Source organism: Equus przewalskii, chromosome 3, assembly GCF_037783145.1.
Source record: "Equus przewalskii isolate Varuska chromosome 3, EquPr2, whole genome shotgun sequence".
NCBI classification, from domain to species: domain Eukaryota; kingdom Metazoa; phylum Chordata; class Mammalia; order Perissodactyla; family Equidae; genus Equus; species Equus przewalskii.
In genome coordinates, this window is record NC_091833.1 from 117753217 (window position 1) to 117770536 (window position 17320).

General features: G+C 48.9%; 1 protein-coding gene across 7 annotated transcripts in view; it reads right to left on the minus strand.

Moving 5' to 3' along the window:
- RNF4 (ring finger protein 4) overlaps positions 1-16987 on the minus strand; it is a 34045-nt gene extending 17058 nt beyond the window's left edge. For 3 of the 7 annotated variants that reach the window (XM_008528091.2, XM_070615217.1, XM_070615213.1), the window contains exons 1-3: positions 16849-16987; positions 3382-3545; positions 176-290 (exon numbers count right to left, since the gene is read on the minus strand). In XM_008528091.2, the coding sequence (XP_008526313.1) occupies positions 176-290; positions 3382-3390 (124 nt within the window). In that variant the 5' untranslated portion in view covers positions 3391-3545; positions 16849-16987. Of the gene's footprint in view, positions 1-175; positions 291-2991; positions 3048-3381; positions 3546-15785; positions 16256-16848 lie in introns of those variants that run through there. The other 4 variants (XM_008528092.2, XM_070615214.1, XM_070615215.1 and 1 more) reach the window with 3 other exon arrangements.
- Positions 16988-17320: the final 333 nt, after the last annotated feature.

Consider the following 17320-nt stretch of genomic DNA (forward strand, 5'->3'; position numbering starts at 1 on the left):
AGTATTAGCCCCAGTTTCAGATGAGGAAACTGAGGCTCAGAGGGCTGTGTAACTTGCACAAGGTCCCCTGGCTGATGGGGGCACTGCTGGGGACCAAGTGGCTCCAGCGCGCATGCTCACCCATGTCTGTGCACACTGCACCACCCCATGGTCACGGTGTCCCTGGTGATCTTACCACTTTCCACGAGTTCTATGGGTTCTGCTTCCAAGGCCATCTCAGGGGTGGAGGCTGCTTCCCGAGTTCGCTTCTGGGCTTGTCTAGAATTTACTGTCCCGCCACGACGCTTTCTCTGAGGGTATCCAGGGGAAAACAGTCACATGAGCTCCTGACTGATATGATTTCACCAAGAAAAATATAAGGTTCACATGGGACTAGTTCAACTCATTAAGTAGAGTAGGAGGCCAGTGAACAGATCTGAGGTTGTGTCCTTTCAAAACGTGAGATTCCAGAACACTCAGTCTTTAAAGAGAAATCACCCAAACACAGTGAATACAAATTCTATAAAGCAAAACTTTTGTTCTATCAAACTATGAGTCTATCAAAAGTACATAACACACAACCCTATAGAAGCCTCTGGTCCAGGCCAGGATTTAGCTGGAAACCCTTTCTTTTAACCAGACGTTACAGCCCAATCTTCCTTGGATTTGTGTTTGGCCTCATTGAGCCCTTTTGTTTCTCAGCCCAAAGACCCTCAGTTTCCCAAGTTTCTATCCACTGTGGAAAGCGGGTCTGTCTTTGGGAAATCTGGCCTCTAACTTTTTAGGATACTATCAAGTGTTGTTCACACCCTAACAATCACCCTCCCACAGCTCAAAGAACCAAAAACGTTTAAAGCCTGTTCCTAGTAGCTGCCTGAGAGCCATGCCTTCTGAAAGGCTCAGGCTCCCAATCAGCCTATCGGCAGCTCAGACTCTCTGAACCAGCCTTTCCTCCACACCCTTAAGCTGCTGAGTTACAATATGCTCCAGCACTTCTCACCTGGCTGGCCCTGAAAGCCAAGTTGAGACTATGCCCCCTGCAGCCTTCATCAAAGGAGACAGAGCCTCCCGGCTGAGGCTGTCACCTTGCTGTCCCCACTGTACAGCCCTGACTAACCCTGGCTCCCTATGTTTCTGTGCTCCTTCTTCCCTCTGCCCTGTCCTGCTTCTCACTGGATGACCTGAGTCTAAACTTCCTGATCATAGCAGCCTCACAGAGCTGTCCTAAGGGTTAGGTGACATAATATATGTAAAAGCACTGAACACAGACAGAAGATACCATTACTACCATAACTCCTTACTAGGTCTTCCGTCCTTGGAAACTCTGGAAGGACTAGACAGCATCGGTGAGATGTGCACAAGACTGAAGAGCATCCACCACCCAGTCCAATCCTTCCCAGGCAGGAGAGAAGCCTGATTCTGTATCAAACGGCAGCTTGAGGAGTTTTGGAAATGGAGCTAGGTTAGCAACTTCCCATGCATCTACGGAGCAGGGCACCATCCCCAGGAGAGCCCACCGGCAAGAAACAGCAGTAGTTCAAAACTCTCCAGGGAGGAGCTGCTCTGTCCCTAGAGGCAGCCAACACTCCAGCCTCAGTTGAGTCCCCTGCCCGGGGTTTATGGGTTTCTCTAACAGCCACCATATTGCTTAGGGCTCCTTAACTTTTACCCCACTCTCTTTGAAGTTGTCCTTGTATCTTCCTTCCTCTGAAAAGGATCAAATCTTTCTCAGCAGACACTGCTTAACAAAACCCCTCAGGGCCGGCTGCAGCTACCTGTGTGGTTTCTGGTCCCCACTGAGGGAGGGAAGCAGCAGCCATGGGCCCTGGTAAAGTCCAGGTGCTGGACCCTGAATACCCTGTCACAGACAGGGCAGTGGTGCCTCCCCCACTGCCCTGCAAAACTCACCACCCCCAACTCCCACAGCAACCCTCTGTTTCTTGGCTGCTCTTTCAGCCCCTCCATGCCTTTAACCTCATCTTCTTCCCAGCCTAGACTACCTGTCCCACCGCTCCTTCACTTGGCCAATTCTCAGCTTTCAGGAACCTATTCAAATGTCACCTCCATTATGAGGACATCCCTCATCCTCCCAGGCTGATTGTCTTGGGGCCATGTCTTCCTCCCAAGAGGCCCCCGTACTGCTATTCCACCTCCTCCTCCACCTGCACTCCCTCAGGGAGGGGAGGAGGTGACAGCTAGCTCAGGACCAGGCTCAAGAAACTCCAGAATATTTGCAGACTCTCCTCTCTCTGCCCTCCTATTATTTTTGTCATGGCTCTCCTCCTTTTTACTAGCAGAGGCCTCAGAGGTTCATAGCTTTCAGTTTAAAACTCACCATCCAAACACTACTACGTAAATGATTTACACCATGCTGAGGAACCAACTTCTTCATGCTTAACCAACTTCTTCACACACTCATAAAAGGCTATGTTGCTGTCTGGCCAGATCTCACCTGGGCAGATGTGGGCTTCAGAGGTGAGGAGCCCAGGCTCACAGACATCTGACATCTGTTTCCCTACAGGTGAGCTGCGGTGGCAATCTGCATTTTCAAAGGGCAGGTCCAGGGAAACAAAGGCCCTTTTGTGTACAAATAACAGTAGTGGGCCTGGAGTGCAGTGGGGGCTGGTAGTGGTCAGGAAGGGGTAGGGGAAGGGGGCCAGTGAACAGAACCTACAGGATTTCTACTACTGTTCACGCTGGGAGCTATTTGTTCAGTCTCATCCTGCGTCCCCACTTCCCCAAAACCATTCACAGCACCTCTGGAACGTGGAAAGAGAATATGAAGCTGTTTCACATCTGATCCATCTGATGTGAATTCATTATCTCAGAAAACAGCTGTTTTGAATTTCGATCACATGAGCAATGTTGTCAGTAGGGAGTAAACCTGGGAGGGAGACCTTCAGGCAATCTTCTAAGGAGCTCTAGGGGCTCCAGGTGACATCTGGGTTACACCAAAGCAGAGCTACCTCTGCAGTCTGATAAAAGCTCTAAACAGCAGTTACAATGACTTACCAACTTCGGCCACTGAATGTAAGAAAACTCTCATTATGCTCACACTGGACCAAGAGCTACACATGGAGAAGAAATAGAAGGGAAAACGGAAAATTGCATTGTAAATGGTTAAATAAATCAGAGCCCTAATATTTCTAGGACACTGATAGCTGCTCTGGAAGCATAAAATTTGAACACTTCTCAGTCTTCTGTCTTCAGGGCACCACCCAAGACACTGGACTCATTTAAGACAAGACAGCTGGTATAACTACCAGAAGGTCCCACACACACTCCTCTCAAGAACTAGGGTTACTCAGAAGCACGTTTATGGTACTCTCATTAATGTGCCATGAGGAATAAGGTAGTTGCTTAGACTTCAAAAAAATAAAATTCACAAGCTGATAAACTCACCGTACTCATTGTGCTCTCTGGCTCCAACCTATCGAGAAGGGAAGTGATCTGTACCAAGGTTTGCAGAGAAGTCCAATGTTCTCAACTGCTCATGCCCACTGGCTACTCATCCTCTGGCTAGCACAGGAATTTGGAGCCAAACAGATTTCCAGTATCTTCAAGCCCTGAAAAACAAAGGTATCAAGTCGACAAATGCTGCCACCTGCATCACTGACAACAAAGCTCAGTTCGAGTGTTGACCGGTCCTTTCTATCAGCTAGGTGCTTGCTTTGCTGAACACTTTATGCAATTTATGTCCTTGATCCCACAATGCTACTTAGAAAGTAAGCATTCTTGTAGAATACAGAACTACATGATACCAAAGCCTGCGAATGGAACCATTATGCCACCTCCTGCCCTCCTTTCTGGCTATTGAAACCCTGTCAGAGTACTATGCTAGCGGCTGGGAAAAGACAAGAGATTCAGAACTGCCACCCATGACCTCACCGACTTCTGACAACCAGGAAGGGACAGCGCTTCGGAGGCCAAAGCAGAGCCCAGAGCCTCCAGCTCTTCCCATGACTTCACTGTCGTTCTCTGGAGGACCTCACAATTTAACTGAGGAGATGAGCCACCCACCCTGATTCACTCTGTGTACCCAGCTGAAACTTGTCACTGGCACCAGGTGAGTGGAGAAGAACCAAGAAACTGTGGACTGAGATGCTGAGCAGCAAGTTCCAGGAAGGGCAGAGAAAGCAGCAGCTGCAGAGGCTGTTGGAGAATGAGAGGCCCTTGGATCTCATTCAGGGCCGACTGGGAGGTGGTGGCTAAGCACGGTAAATTCAGTGTCAGGGATGCAGTAGGTGAGGAAGCAAATGAGAAGCAAAAACATGGAGCCAGGAGTCATGGTGTAATCAGTGTAGAAGGGGCAAAGATGGGCTTCTAGTGGGGGAAGCCCTGAGCTCGGGGCAAGCCTGAGGGACCAAGGGAGAGTCAAAGCGAGGAGGTGGCCTGGGGTCACCCAGTCTTAGGTGATAGTGGTTTGGACGGAGACAGTTATTCTCAAACTTAAGCCTGCACCAGGCTCACCTGAAGGGCTTGTTAAACCAGAGTTTATGATTCAGTGGGTCTGGGATGGGGCTCAAAACTTTGCATTTCTAACAAATTCCTAGGCAACGCTGATGGTGCTGCTCCAGAGGCCATACCACGGGAACCACTGCACTAGGACAATGGCCTCAGAGCTTGAGAGATGTATTTGAGAGAGATGGAGGCGGCAGAGACAACAGGACCAATCTCAAGCCCATCCTTCTTTTCATCTCCAGTGCTGCTACCTTCTCCTAACAGATCTCCCACCTCTGGGTACCCCTCAAACCTACTGCCATCCCATCTTTCTAAAACATAACTGACCTCAGGAGCCTTTCTCTGGTTCCCCATCAAGTCCTAATTCCTGAGCATGACCTGTGGAGGCCAACTGGCCTTGCACTTAGAGCACATCTTCAGAGCCAGTCAGCTTGGACTGGAGTCGGAAGCCTCCAAACACCCACTTGTGACCTTGGGCGAGGCATTGAACTTCTCTGTGCCCTATTTCCTTACCTAGAAAACAGAATAGCATCTCTTCAACAGGTGTGTGAGGGTTACAGGAGTTAACACAAAGAGCACTTGGAATCGTGCTGCACAGGCTCAACAACTGTGGGCTGACATCACTGACTGTTCTGCCAGCACCAGCCTTGCAGTCTCTCCAAACGCACCACCCACTGCACAGCTCCACCCCGTTGCTCAAGCTCTAACATGCTGTGTAATGCCACACCCAATCCAGCTTTAAAAAGAACAGGCTGCATGTCTCCTGCCCCATTCACTTATCAGTGTGGCTCCTGCCCTGGCAATACAGCAATGAATAAACACCCTGCCACCAGCTCTCAGTGCAGTGGATGGAGAATAGGGTGGAGGGGGTTGCTGATAGGTAGCTCAGGTGCTGTAACTGAGGTATACGAGCTAGGCACTAAAGAAATGCAGGAGGACAAGGAGAAGCCAAAGAAAGTTTTTCAGAAGGCCCTTTAAAGGGACAGCTCAGCCAGCTGAGCCTTTTTCTGCAGCACTTGGTAGTCTGCATCCATGCCCCCCCAGCACCTTATTATCTGCTCTGACCCTGAGTGGTGTGGTGGATAACCTCTTCAATGTGTCATCCTGTGGCAGACGGCATGACATCTCCTGATAGCCCTCAGGTGAGCCCATACCAGGGGCCCACAGGTGCTCTCACTCAAGAATGGCACAAATGCTTCCTAAACCAACACCTCACCCAGTGAGCCTTCAACTTAGGTGGGCATTGAGGGCCGAGGCTCTGGCCAGGTTGAAGACAGTCCACCTGGTTAGAACAGAAGAGGGAGGCGCCCCCACAGCCCCTTAGGACTCACAAAACTAGATCACACGACAGGCCCAGATCCACCACACTTCCTAGATTCCAGCACATACATTTATGTTTCTGATCCCAAGAAGGGTCTTACATGTGGGTGTCACCCACAATACAGCTTTTGAGGGGACAGATTATCTACCTCAATGGTGTGTCTCAGAACTGAGAAGAATCTGATAAAAATGTCACGGACAGAGAAGGAGGGAGAGATCTGTCTGTTGAGCAAAGGGAAATAATCTAATACACAGACCTTGGTTATTCCAGAAGCCTCTTGCCTCCCACTTGGTTAATTTTTAGGCTTTCAAATATGGTTGTTAAAGACGTGTCCCATGACTGTCCCGGAGGTGCCCCACTCCTCAGCCTGCACACTCTCCCTGATCTCTGAAATCAACCTCCTGCAGCCCTGTAGCTCCAACAAGACCACTGTCGCTTCCCTAGAGCTTCCTCATTCTCCATGCCGTCCTATGCCCAAGGTCAATCCAGCAATTCATTCCAAATCTGTTTTTTCCTTTTGGGGATAGTAAGGATCAGAGGACACAGGAAAGTGAAAGGCTGGCCTCAGGGAAATATACCAAGAGGCTGGATTCACCACAGAACAGAAGTGGGAAGAAGGGGGAATTCCCAGCAGACTAGAAATGCACTGTGTGGATGGGAGAGGCTCAGGATCATGGGAAAGGTAGCCCTCACCAACTAGAAAAAATGCTCGATCATGCAGGTGATAGAGGCCACCAGAATAATAAAACTAACAACAGCTGAAAGGCACTGTGCTTTCCAAACACCGGCTCATGTTATCCACCTATCACCCCATAAGGAGGCAGGTACTATTATGGTCACCATTTTACACGCAAGGGAGCTAAGGATGATCAAGGATTAAGCAACTTGCCCCAAGTCCACAATCAGTAAACATCAGAGCCTGTATAAGAGCAGTATAACACCAGAACTCACACTCTTAAATAAATACTGTACCTGAATCAGAAGTATTAATTCTAGAAATAATTTGGACAATAGATGATGTTTTCCACGTTTCTCAAATTTACTATGTCCAGGAAGAAACATACCAGAACTCTAGCTCAGTAAATGGCCCCACTCTCTTCTAATTTGGAAGGCTAACCCTGCAGTCATTCAGCACACCCCCACTTGATGTAAGTGCTAAGAGGGTGGGGCTCCATCTACTTTGTGCCTAACTAATCCCCTGCATAAAGCAGATGCTCATGTTTACTGAATAAACAAACGGCTCAGGGGTGAGAGTAGGGCGGTTACTGGTGTCCCTGTCACTAAGAAAAGAAGACCTGGGGTACTACATGGCACTGGAAATAGTCAGGACGCCCAGATGCCAGGAATTTCTAAAGCTTTGATAGGAGGGTGAGGAAGAAACAATCCATGCCAAGATATCTAGCTGATTACTCTGCAGGAGTGACGCCACAAAACTGAACTAGGGAAGGCAAAAAACAAACAGGTGTTAAAGGTATACAGTTGTAGTTTTGGAGATGCTGGATGTGATATCCAGGTAGAAAGGTCAAAAGGCAGCTGAAAAACTCAGAACTGGGTGGAGGTAGAGATTCGAGAAATCTGTGTGAAAATTTGGGGAGTCAGAGAAAGTGGAAGCTGTAAAGAGAATAAAAAGTCAGAAACAAAGCTTGGAGCACCTGGAGATAATAGACAAAAGCTGGCATTTCAAGGAGGAAGCAGCAGTAAGCAGGCAGAGGTGCTAGAATGAGGCCAGGAAGCTGGCCACTGGTGACCAAGCAAGTGGAGGCCAAAATGCCTGGAGCAAGTGACACTGACGATGAGGTCCAAAATGATGGGAGTTGTTCAAGGAATAAACCGGGTGGGTGAACCACGCAGCAGGGAAGAAGAAAGCCCTAGACAAGTACTGTGTGGGTGGTGTGAGAGAAGTGAGGACAGCAAAGGTGACTCCGCCAGATTACTGACACATGCTTCCATAGCCCACACCCCAAGGGCAGGACAATCAGGGTTTTAGATAGAGATGCCACAATGAAATCTACATTCAGAGAGATCATGTCACCTGTGTGCTCTCAGGGCAGATGAGAGAGACCCAACCAGTCAGGATGCAGATGGGAGACTGAGAGCAACCCAGGCAAGAAGAAAGGTGTGTGGCTTGGATGTAGTGGCAGAGTGTGGAAGGAGGAGAGGGGACTGATGGGATGGGTGGGGGGAGTTCACGAGGTTAGTACTTTCTGTGTTCCTACAGATGTACTGGTCTACTCAATCATTCTGTTATGGTTAGAGACTGGTTTTTTCCCCCATGAAGCTACCACGAACACTTCAAATGGTGACCCAACCCCTAACTCTAGTGGAGTGTGACATACGTAATCATATATATGTGCACGATGCATATGTGGATGTGATTATATATGTATGCCTACAAACATAAAGGTTAGAAACAGACTGTTAGCCAGGCAGGAAGCAGGAAGTGTTAGATTGGAGCTGGATTCAGTCACCATATCTCACACCATGGTTTTCCCACAAGCCAAGAAAAAAAGAGTCAGCAGCAAAGGGGTGAGGGAGGGGTGCACCTGAAACAGAAAGCAGCAGCAACTCTGCAGCACGTCCAAGGGAGAAGTTCGGATGAGCAGCTCTGTCCAGCCCAGCCCCACAGCAGGTACAGGAGTCCCAACCATACCAGGGCAGACGAGGCTGACACAGTCACCCACTGAAAATCTGACACCTAACTCCCCCATACTGGTTCCACAATCGCTAAGCAATCTTGATTCTAAGCTGGCTCTTTGTGCATTTTCCTCCCGGAAGATGATATGCGGACACATCAGGTCACTTATTCTGTGGGGCAATTATAAGGCAGCTCTCACTGTAAACTCATAAATGACTATTCTGAGACACAGGCATAGCCTCCCATGAGTCTGAATGAGCTGGCAGGGCAACCTGTTTATGCCAGCTTGGTAAAAGCAGAGAGAAGCCTAAATCCTACAGAATTTCATGAGGGAAATGCCAATTTATCAGTGACTGATCAGGCACTGGCCAGTACCAACTATCTAGCTCATGTCTCCCCTTTTAAAATCATAAACATATAATCATTCTCATGTTAAGTATTTCCCTAAATGAAATTTCAAAAGTAGGATTACGAACATGTGTTAAAGAGCAAGAGTATTTTACAGACTGCTGTTTTGTACTGGTCACTGCTTTAGTAAACAAAGTCAAAAATACCCAAGGCCACTGACAACATACCAGCACCCAGTACAACCTGCCCTCCAGGGGAAGGGGGCACGAGCATTAAGAGTTGCCAATAACTTTCATTTCAAAGTTTCTTAAATGGAACTCTGATGCGACTGTCACATCAACAACCAGGCCTTAGTACCTAGGAGAAATATGAGCCTCTTGCTTATTACACAAACGAGGATGCATGGTAAATAGCAGGCCATCACGCAGCTGGCCAGGTGAGCCCTATAGCCTTGCACAAATATTTGACCTTGGTACCTCAGTTTCATCGTCTTTAATGCAGGAAAAATATCCCTTACCTTGCAGCTGTTCTGTGGAACAGAGATGCTGAATGAAAGTACCCAGTACTGTTCCTAGCACCCTGAAGGCAACCCCATCAGCTAATTAATTCAACAACTATTTACAGGTGCCTACTCTGGGTCAGGCACTGCTCCAGGGACTAGAAATACAGCGGTGAACAAAAGAGACACTCATGGAGTATATATTCTAAGTGGAAAGACAACCAATAATAAGCAATAAATATGGATTATGTCATAAAGGCCAGAAATTGTAGCTCTGCTTACCAGTGTAAGTGTGACCAGACGACAGCAAAGCAAACCTTCAACCCCAGGAAGAACTGGAACGAATGCTTCCGGCTGTCAGCAAGGCTTAATTCATTTCCAGAAAAAACGTGGCAGGACGTAGGCTTAGGCTTAGAGGAGGCTGAATAGCCAGCACAGAGGCAGCAGGACAGCCCTCACCCCGTTACTTACTCCTAAAGGAGGTGCACAGCCTGCACCATGGTCTCCTCTGAGGTTTTCACAGGGACTAGATAAATGGATCCGGCAGAAAGAGAAAGCAGCAGACTATGTTTGGAGAGACAGTAACTGGGTCTTTCACAAATTTATCTTATGACCCTAATGAAGCCATCACCAGCAACCAAAAAAGTCCCAGAGGCCTGAAAGGAGAACCAGAGGTACGGGGCCTTCAAATCTGCTCAGTGATCTGTCACTCAGGGAAATTCTTTCCTTTTCACCTAATGCAAGACCCATTAAGGATCACCTTTTGCTTCTACTAGAGAAAAAAGAATAGCTGTCCAGGTTTAGAGATGTTCTACTTTTCTTTATGATTCGGGCCTTGAGGTGCAAGGGTAGAGAATTAAGAATAAACTTCAGCTTTTCGAAAATCTATGGAAAAAACAACATGCTGCAACACGGATGAACCTTGAGACATTATGCTCAGTGATGTAAGACACAAAAGGACAAATATTGCGTAATTTCTCTTATATGAGGTACTTTCTGTGTTCCTACAGATGTACTGGTCTACTCAAGTTATCAAATCCAAGGACAGAAAGAAGAATGGAGGTTGCCAGGGACTGAGGGGGCGGGGGATGAGGAGTTATTGTTTAATGAATAGTTTCTGTCTGGGAAGACAAAGTTCTGGAGATGAATGGTCATAATGGTTGCACAACAGTGTAAATTTACTCAAAGCCACTGAACACTTAAAAGTGGTTCAAGTGGTCTATTTTAAATTGTATCTATTTTGCCGCAATAAAAAAGTCAAAATAAAACTTCACCTAATATTCTTTTTCTAGGGCTGGCCCTGTGGCCGAGTGGTTAAGTTCGTGAGCTCTGCTGTGGCAGCCCAGGGTTTCGCCAGTTCGGATCCTGGGCGAGGACACGGCACCACTCGTCAGGCCACGCCGAAGTGGCATCCCACATGCCACAACTAGAGGGACCGGCAACTAAGATATACAACTATGTACCAGGGGGACTTGGGGAGATAAAGCAGGAAAAAAAATTCTTTTTCTAGGTATGTTAAATAGACAAGGTTTAGCTAAGGCTTCAATCCACCCCCCTAGCCCTGCCCTCTGGGATTTCCAGGACACACCTATGACTCAAATACACCCAGAGCGGACCTTGGCTCCTCCTCTTCTCAAAGAAGCTGCTCTAACAAATTTCTCCATAGCTTCACATGCAGGATTATGGAGAATTCCTCCTAGTCGCTAGGATAACCCTTTGTCATAGAAACCCCAGGAGCAGGGCACCTTAATTCTCTAACAGCCATGTCTGATGAAGTTGTTATCAGTAATTGAATTGAGAGACATATTAAAAGACACCAAATCCAACCAACTAATCTTGGCAGGTCAGAAGCCAACTACCTGACCCTTTGTAGAAGGGTTTCTCTGGGACAGCATGGAAGCGAAGCTGGGTGGCTTCTCTACCTCTCTGACCCCTAACTTTTAATTTTCTTTCAGCCATGGTAGCCTAGGGGTCTGGCAATACAAACAAAGCCAATTCCTGGGGGCGAGGAGCAAGGGTAACATAATGAAGGAAACCTAAGGATCCCTCCCTGCAGAGGCTGAAAAGATATCAGAGGCCAATGGGGCAAATCGACCTCAGGAGCTGAGGCCATCAGCAACCTCCCAGTCTTCCCCAGGCCAAGGTCACTGTGGCCATAAAATTCACAGGAGGCAGGCAGGCATGCTGGGCCTGTGTGGATGGCACCCAAGCATGGAGCCTGCCAGATAAAGCTGGCTAGGAAGCTTAGCTGCTTGTACTGAATCATGAACCCAGGAGAGGGTACAGTGGAGTGTGTGTGTGGAGTGAATCTAGAACCACTAAAAATAGCCAAGGTGCAGGGCCTCGTTGGGAGGGGGAAGTCAGAAGCTCACAGATTTGGTTCTTTGACCTATACCTACAGCAGAGAGCAGCAGAGCAGTGCCTGACATTGGGAATTCTCTTATTTGCATACTGGAGGGGAAGTCCTCTCAGCACAAAGCATTCCCTTCCACTCCTAGGCAGGTGCATGTGTGGGCTAGCTAATCAATGAATGTGTGCTGTCACCGAAAGGCGAGACAAATCCAATTCTCTAGAGACATTAATCTTGGCAGTGGGAGCCCACACCTGGGTTTGTGAGCAGCAGCAGAAGCCCTAATCTAGACACTCTTCAACTCTCTTTTCAACACTCTACCTAGGAAGCAAAATATGAAGTCAATGGTCCTTGGGCCCCAGGAAAAATGTAGCACCTGGGGGTGCTGCAGAAAGAAGAGCAAGCACCTACTATGAAAGAAATGCTCTAATAGAGATAGAAAAGGCTGAAGAGAGCAGTAGGAAGAACCTTAAGTAGGCCTGAGGAAGTTCCAAGGTTTCACGTGGTAGCACACACAAAACATCACCAGACTCCAAAAGACCCAGGAATACTGCAAATGGTCCCAAACGATCATACCCATTGCCTTCATATAGTACAGCCAACCTCTCCTCCCTATCCCACCACTTACTTTTTGGGCCTCATTTCCAGTTGGACATGTGTTCCTAAAAACTGCCACAAGATACGGAAAAAAAAAAAAAAAACCCACAGGCCTTACGGGAAAAAATAGAATTGGGCTACAACACTCAAACACTTTGACATACACACGTTGTACGCGTGTTCAATAGTTAAGAAATGCACATATCCTATAAATAACTATGGCACTTTCCCAGGTGTGCAGCTCCTGAGTTATTGGAGTAAGCTGAATGCTGTAACATCAGATACACACGGCTGTAGCTTATAACGCACAGACTCAAGCTTGGTTCAGCCGAGTTCAATTTTCTGTGTTCACCATAATTTCCCACAGATGAAATGCACAGCAAACTCAAAATTCCCATTATGTTGAAATTGTTCCCTAATATATCAATCTTGTTGGAACTAATGCATGCTTTCAAACAAACGTTTAAAGCAGAACTGACTACTTTCCTCCAGGTACCCAGGGAGTCAGTGACCCACTCTAGGCTCTTTCCTATCACAGTGCCATAATTTGATATACACTGTTCCCCTGCCTGCAAAGGCCACTCTATCCCATCCCCCTTTGAAGAACTCCTGTTCACCCCCCAAGGCCTACTGCAAAGGTTTTACTTACATTTCTCTCACTCCTCCTGGTCCTGAGGTAACCATTTCTTCTACTGTACTCAATACGATAAACACAACCCTAAGTCAAATACTTATCACGGCACCCCTCCTCTTAGCACAGGACTTCGCACAAACATTGGCTAAAGATTTTTTTCAAATTGAAATTAAATTATCAAGCTCATTAGACAGTTGAAAAAGATGGCAGATACTTAGAAGAAATGGCACAGAGTGTTTTGGGGGGGGGGGGATGAATTTCAGGGATGGGGGAAATGGAGCCTTACACTGCAGGTAAAAATAGTCACCATCAGGAAACAAAGGGAGACTTAAAATAGATGATCATCATGGGAGAACAGCTCTACCTGAGGCACTTTCACCATGCAGGAAGAGACCAGAACAAACAGTTCTTAACTAACAGGTAAGAACTGAAAAACATCCAGAAGATGCTTAGAAAGGAAGCAAGTTTCAGTACTGATCTGCTCTGGCAAGCCGCAGAATTCAGCAAGTTTGGCTAAAAGAAGAGGTGAAGTAGAGCAGAGAGGAAAATGCCCAGGCCCTAGGACCACCTCCCCCGGCTGGGCAAAGGAGACAGATTCACTCAGGAACAATAACCAGTGTCTTCAGGAATACAATGCAATCACTGTAAATCAAGTTTCTTGAGAATATTTATAATCTGACTCCTCCTGGGTAAATGTTACTTGAAAAGAAAAAGAAACATAAAATAAAGACAATATCCCCCACTTTAAGTTTTATTTTTACTATTTGAAGCTACTGGAAACATCACCCATGTGCCTTCCCAATACATAAAAATGAGAATGACATAAAGTCCAGCAAAAAGAACAAAGATGCTAGGTCTGTTTATTACCTGTGTGACCTTGGGCAAGTGACCTTGACGTCCCTGTGCTTCAGGACACGTAAGCTAGAGCTAACCACAACTCCTAGGCAGGGTGGATGTGATAGTAAGTGGTAGAAACTACTCAAGAGGTGTGACTACATCACAAACCTAGAGTAACTCCTACAGAAACCGAGTCACATTCATAACACCATAAAGCAATTATGATTCCAAAACAAAACGGCATCAGCAGATAAAAATGTCAATTAGCAGACCTTCCTTCATTTAAAATTTGTGTTTGTCAAATAAGTCTACACAGCAAGCCAACTTAATCAGCTATCTGGTGGCACATTCTCAGTTAATGTACCCTAATGGGAACACCAGGAAACCACGTGGTTTAAAAAGAATACTCCAGGAAACGCTCATGGTCACAATTTCTCTTTTGTACAAACAGGCTACTAATAATACTCATTCTGAAATGTTTCCAAGCCTTTCCTACTCTGCATGGTGTGGTATTCTATGAACTTGACAATTCTTATTTACGCCTGGGAAAAAAAAAAAATCACTTCCAAAGGAAATTTCAGATCCCTGTGGTGGGACCCTCCATCCTAACCTCACATGTTTTCTCACACTTGAACTCTGACCTCAGAGCACAGCAGTATCTGTGCTCTGGGCCCTCCTCCTCAGAGAGCAAACCTTCGCAATTCCCCAAGTCCTGCTGAGAAATAAGTTATTTAGGAAAGACAACTCAGAAGAGCATACATGTGAATTATATCTCAATAACAGAAGAGTCAACCTTGTAATATTCTACAGGAACCATCTCATCCTTCAAAGATTCCTAATCTGGGGACAGTGAAAGATGTAGCTAAATCATTTAAAAATAAGTCACTGGTAACACATACACAGGGAACATACAAAGTCACTCTTATACAGCACATAAACCAATTACCTTGTAAACATATCTTCATTGAGCAGCACCTCAAATCCTTTCCAGAAATTGGTAGGGGTATACTACTGGATATGGACTCTAACAGCCTTTAAGTAAAGAGGTAGTGAAGAACTGCCACAAGTGGCAAGCACTGACACCAAGTTTGGTCCTCAGTCACCACCCTGGTCCAAGCTACCCTTCTCCTTCTTCCTAACTTGTCCTGAGACCACTACTCTTACCCACTTTTCTAAGTCATCCTTCTCATAGCACAGTGATTTTCCCGAAATGCAAATCTAACCGTGTTACTTCTCTGCTTACAACTCAATTTAGTGATTTCCCACTTGCCCTTAAGATAAACTCTGGGTGCCAGCTGGTGGCACAGCGGTTAAGTGCGCACGTTCCGTTTTGGTGGCCCTGGGGTTCACTGGTTCCGGATCCCGGGTGCGGACAAGGCACCACTTGACAGGCCATGCTGTGGCAGGCGTCCCACATATAAAGTGTAGGAAGAGGGGCACGGATGTTAGTTCAGGGCCAGTTTTCCTCAGGAAAAAGAGGAGGACTGGCTGCAGATGTTAGCGCAGGACTAATCTTCCTCAAAAAAATAAACAAATAAAATAAATTCTGAATTCCTTAACTCCAGGGCACACCAAAGACCTTTTGTGAACTGGTTCCTGCTTACCTTCCCAGTCCCATCTTGGGCACAGTCAACCTCAGGGAATCTCTCATTCCCTCCACCCTCACTCCTCAGCTCCACCAGGGCCTGTACCATTCCTATTTTATTCACTGCTGTACCCCAAGCAGAAAGCCTGACACACAGAAGGCCTCAAAAATATGCTGATTTAGTGGGTAAAAAGTTCTCACGCTTTTCATGTACACAGCATAGATACGCATACAGTACACAAAAAGGCATGGACTATATAGACAGCATCAAAATTACACGGAGAGGACAATCAGGAAAATGATATCTAAAAAAGCTCCGGGGGGTGGGCGACCATTGCAAAAAGGTTGATAAGTACCCTATTAGGATTTTTGAATCAGAGTTGGAAGCTCAAGCGCAGGCAATATAAAAACCGGCAACACATCTATTTGAACGTTTCCATTTCACCTCAAACTCACAGATAAAACCGAACCCAGCATGTCCCCACCTAGTGAGAAACAAACAATCAGAAAAACAAAACGTTTTCTTTCAACGTCTCTACCTTTGATTACCAGTGGTCCCCAAACTCCCGGTCACTGAACTCAAAGGCCTAGTCCTGCAGTCAGGAAACGTCGGCCCTGGACTCGCGGTCGTCAACTGGCGGGTGTGTGACCTTGAGGAGACCGCCTTCATCTCCCCAACCGCTCAGGAGCCTAATCCGAGACCCCAGGTCTGGCAACGAGGACTCGGCGCAGAAGGAGAACGAAGGTATACGGGCACAGGCACGGGTAAGACAAAAGCCAAGCCCCCAGAAACGGCTACCGCGGGCTCCAGGCGCTGAACTCTCCCCTTCGCCCTCGCCGGGTCAAAGAGTGGAAAGCGGCATTCACCCAGCTCCGGTTCGGCTCTCAAGCTTTTTAAGACCCAGCTTAACCTTCCGGCGCCTGCCCACGGGCGCGCCGGGGAGGTGCGGGCGCCCGCGGGGCGGGGGCGCGGCCTCGGCGGTCACGGGTTCCGCCGCCACCGGAAGCCGAGGCTCCAACAAGCTCGGCCCGCCGGGCGCTCCCCCGGCCGGCCCCGGCGCTCCCCCGGCCGGCCCCACCGTCCCCCGCGCCGTCCCGGCCCACAGGCGGCCCCGCCACGCGGTTTGGGCGGACTCGCAGGCCCACGGGGGCGGGGCGGGGCGCGAGCACACAAAGGAGGCGGCGCCGGAGGGGAACAAAAACCTTGCCCAGGGCTCCCTCGAACGGCCCGCACCGGCCGCGCCCCGGGCCGCTCCGCCCGACTCTCCGGGTGACCTTGGCTCGTCCCTCCCCACCCCAGCCTCAGTTTCCCCAGCGAAGCCACGGACGAGGCGCCGCGGCCTCCGCCCGCCGGGCAGGCGAGAGAGGGCGAGGCCTGCCGCCCCCGGCAGGGCTCGTGCACCCGCGCGGACGGCGGGGCGGGCGAGCGAGCTGGCCCTCGCTCCCAGGAGAGGCCCGGCGGGCGGCGGGGCGCGAGCCAGGGCGGCGGCGCCAAGGCGGCTCGCTGGGCCGCGGCTCCAAGGCCTCTGCAGGCCGCGAGCCGCCCGAACCGCGCATCTTCCCGGCCCCGGCCTGCCGCTTCTCCCCCGCAGCCCGGCCTACCTGGAGCTGGCCTGGCCCAGCAGGCTCCGCCACCGACGCGCCGGAGCGCGGAAGCACCTTCGGAAGCCGCCGAGAAGCCTCCCGCAAGACGCCGCCGCCTCGACAGCGACCCACTTCCGCTCCGGAGGCCTTGGCTCCGCCCCCCGCGCATCCCCATTGGCCGCCGCTGCCGCGGTCTACCAGTCGAGGAGGCATATTTTCAATCCTATTGGATAAGAAAACCATCTGTTACCACTTTGAAACGGGCCTCCTTCCGGCCTCGCCCACGCTCGCGAGCTCAGGCTTCCCCTTTCCCGCGAGAGACGCGGCTGGCGCCCCTCCGCCCGCAAGGCCTCTCGGGAGTTGTGGTCTGTGGACTGACGGCTGCTCTGGTCTCTGGCTTCCTTGCTCTTGGCGCGACACGCCCGGCCGCCTGCGCGGAGCCGGACGTTAGTCCAGGCCAGCGTTCGGCGGCCCGCATACCAGGCCTCTC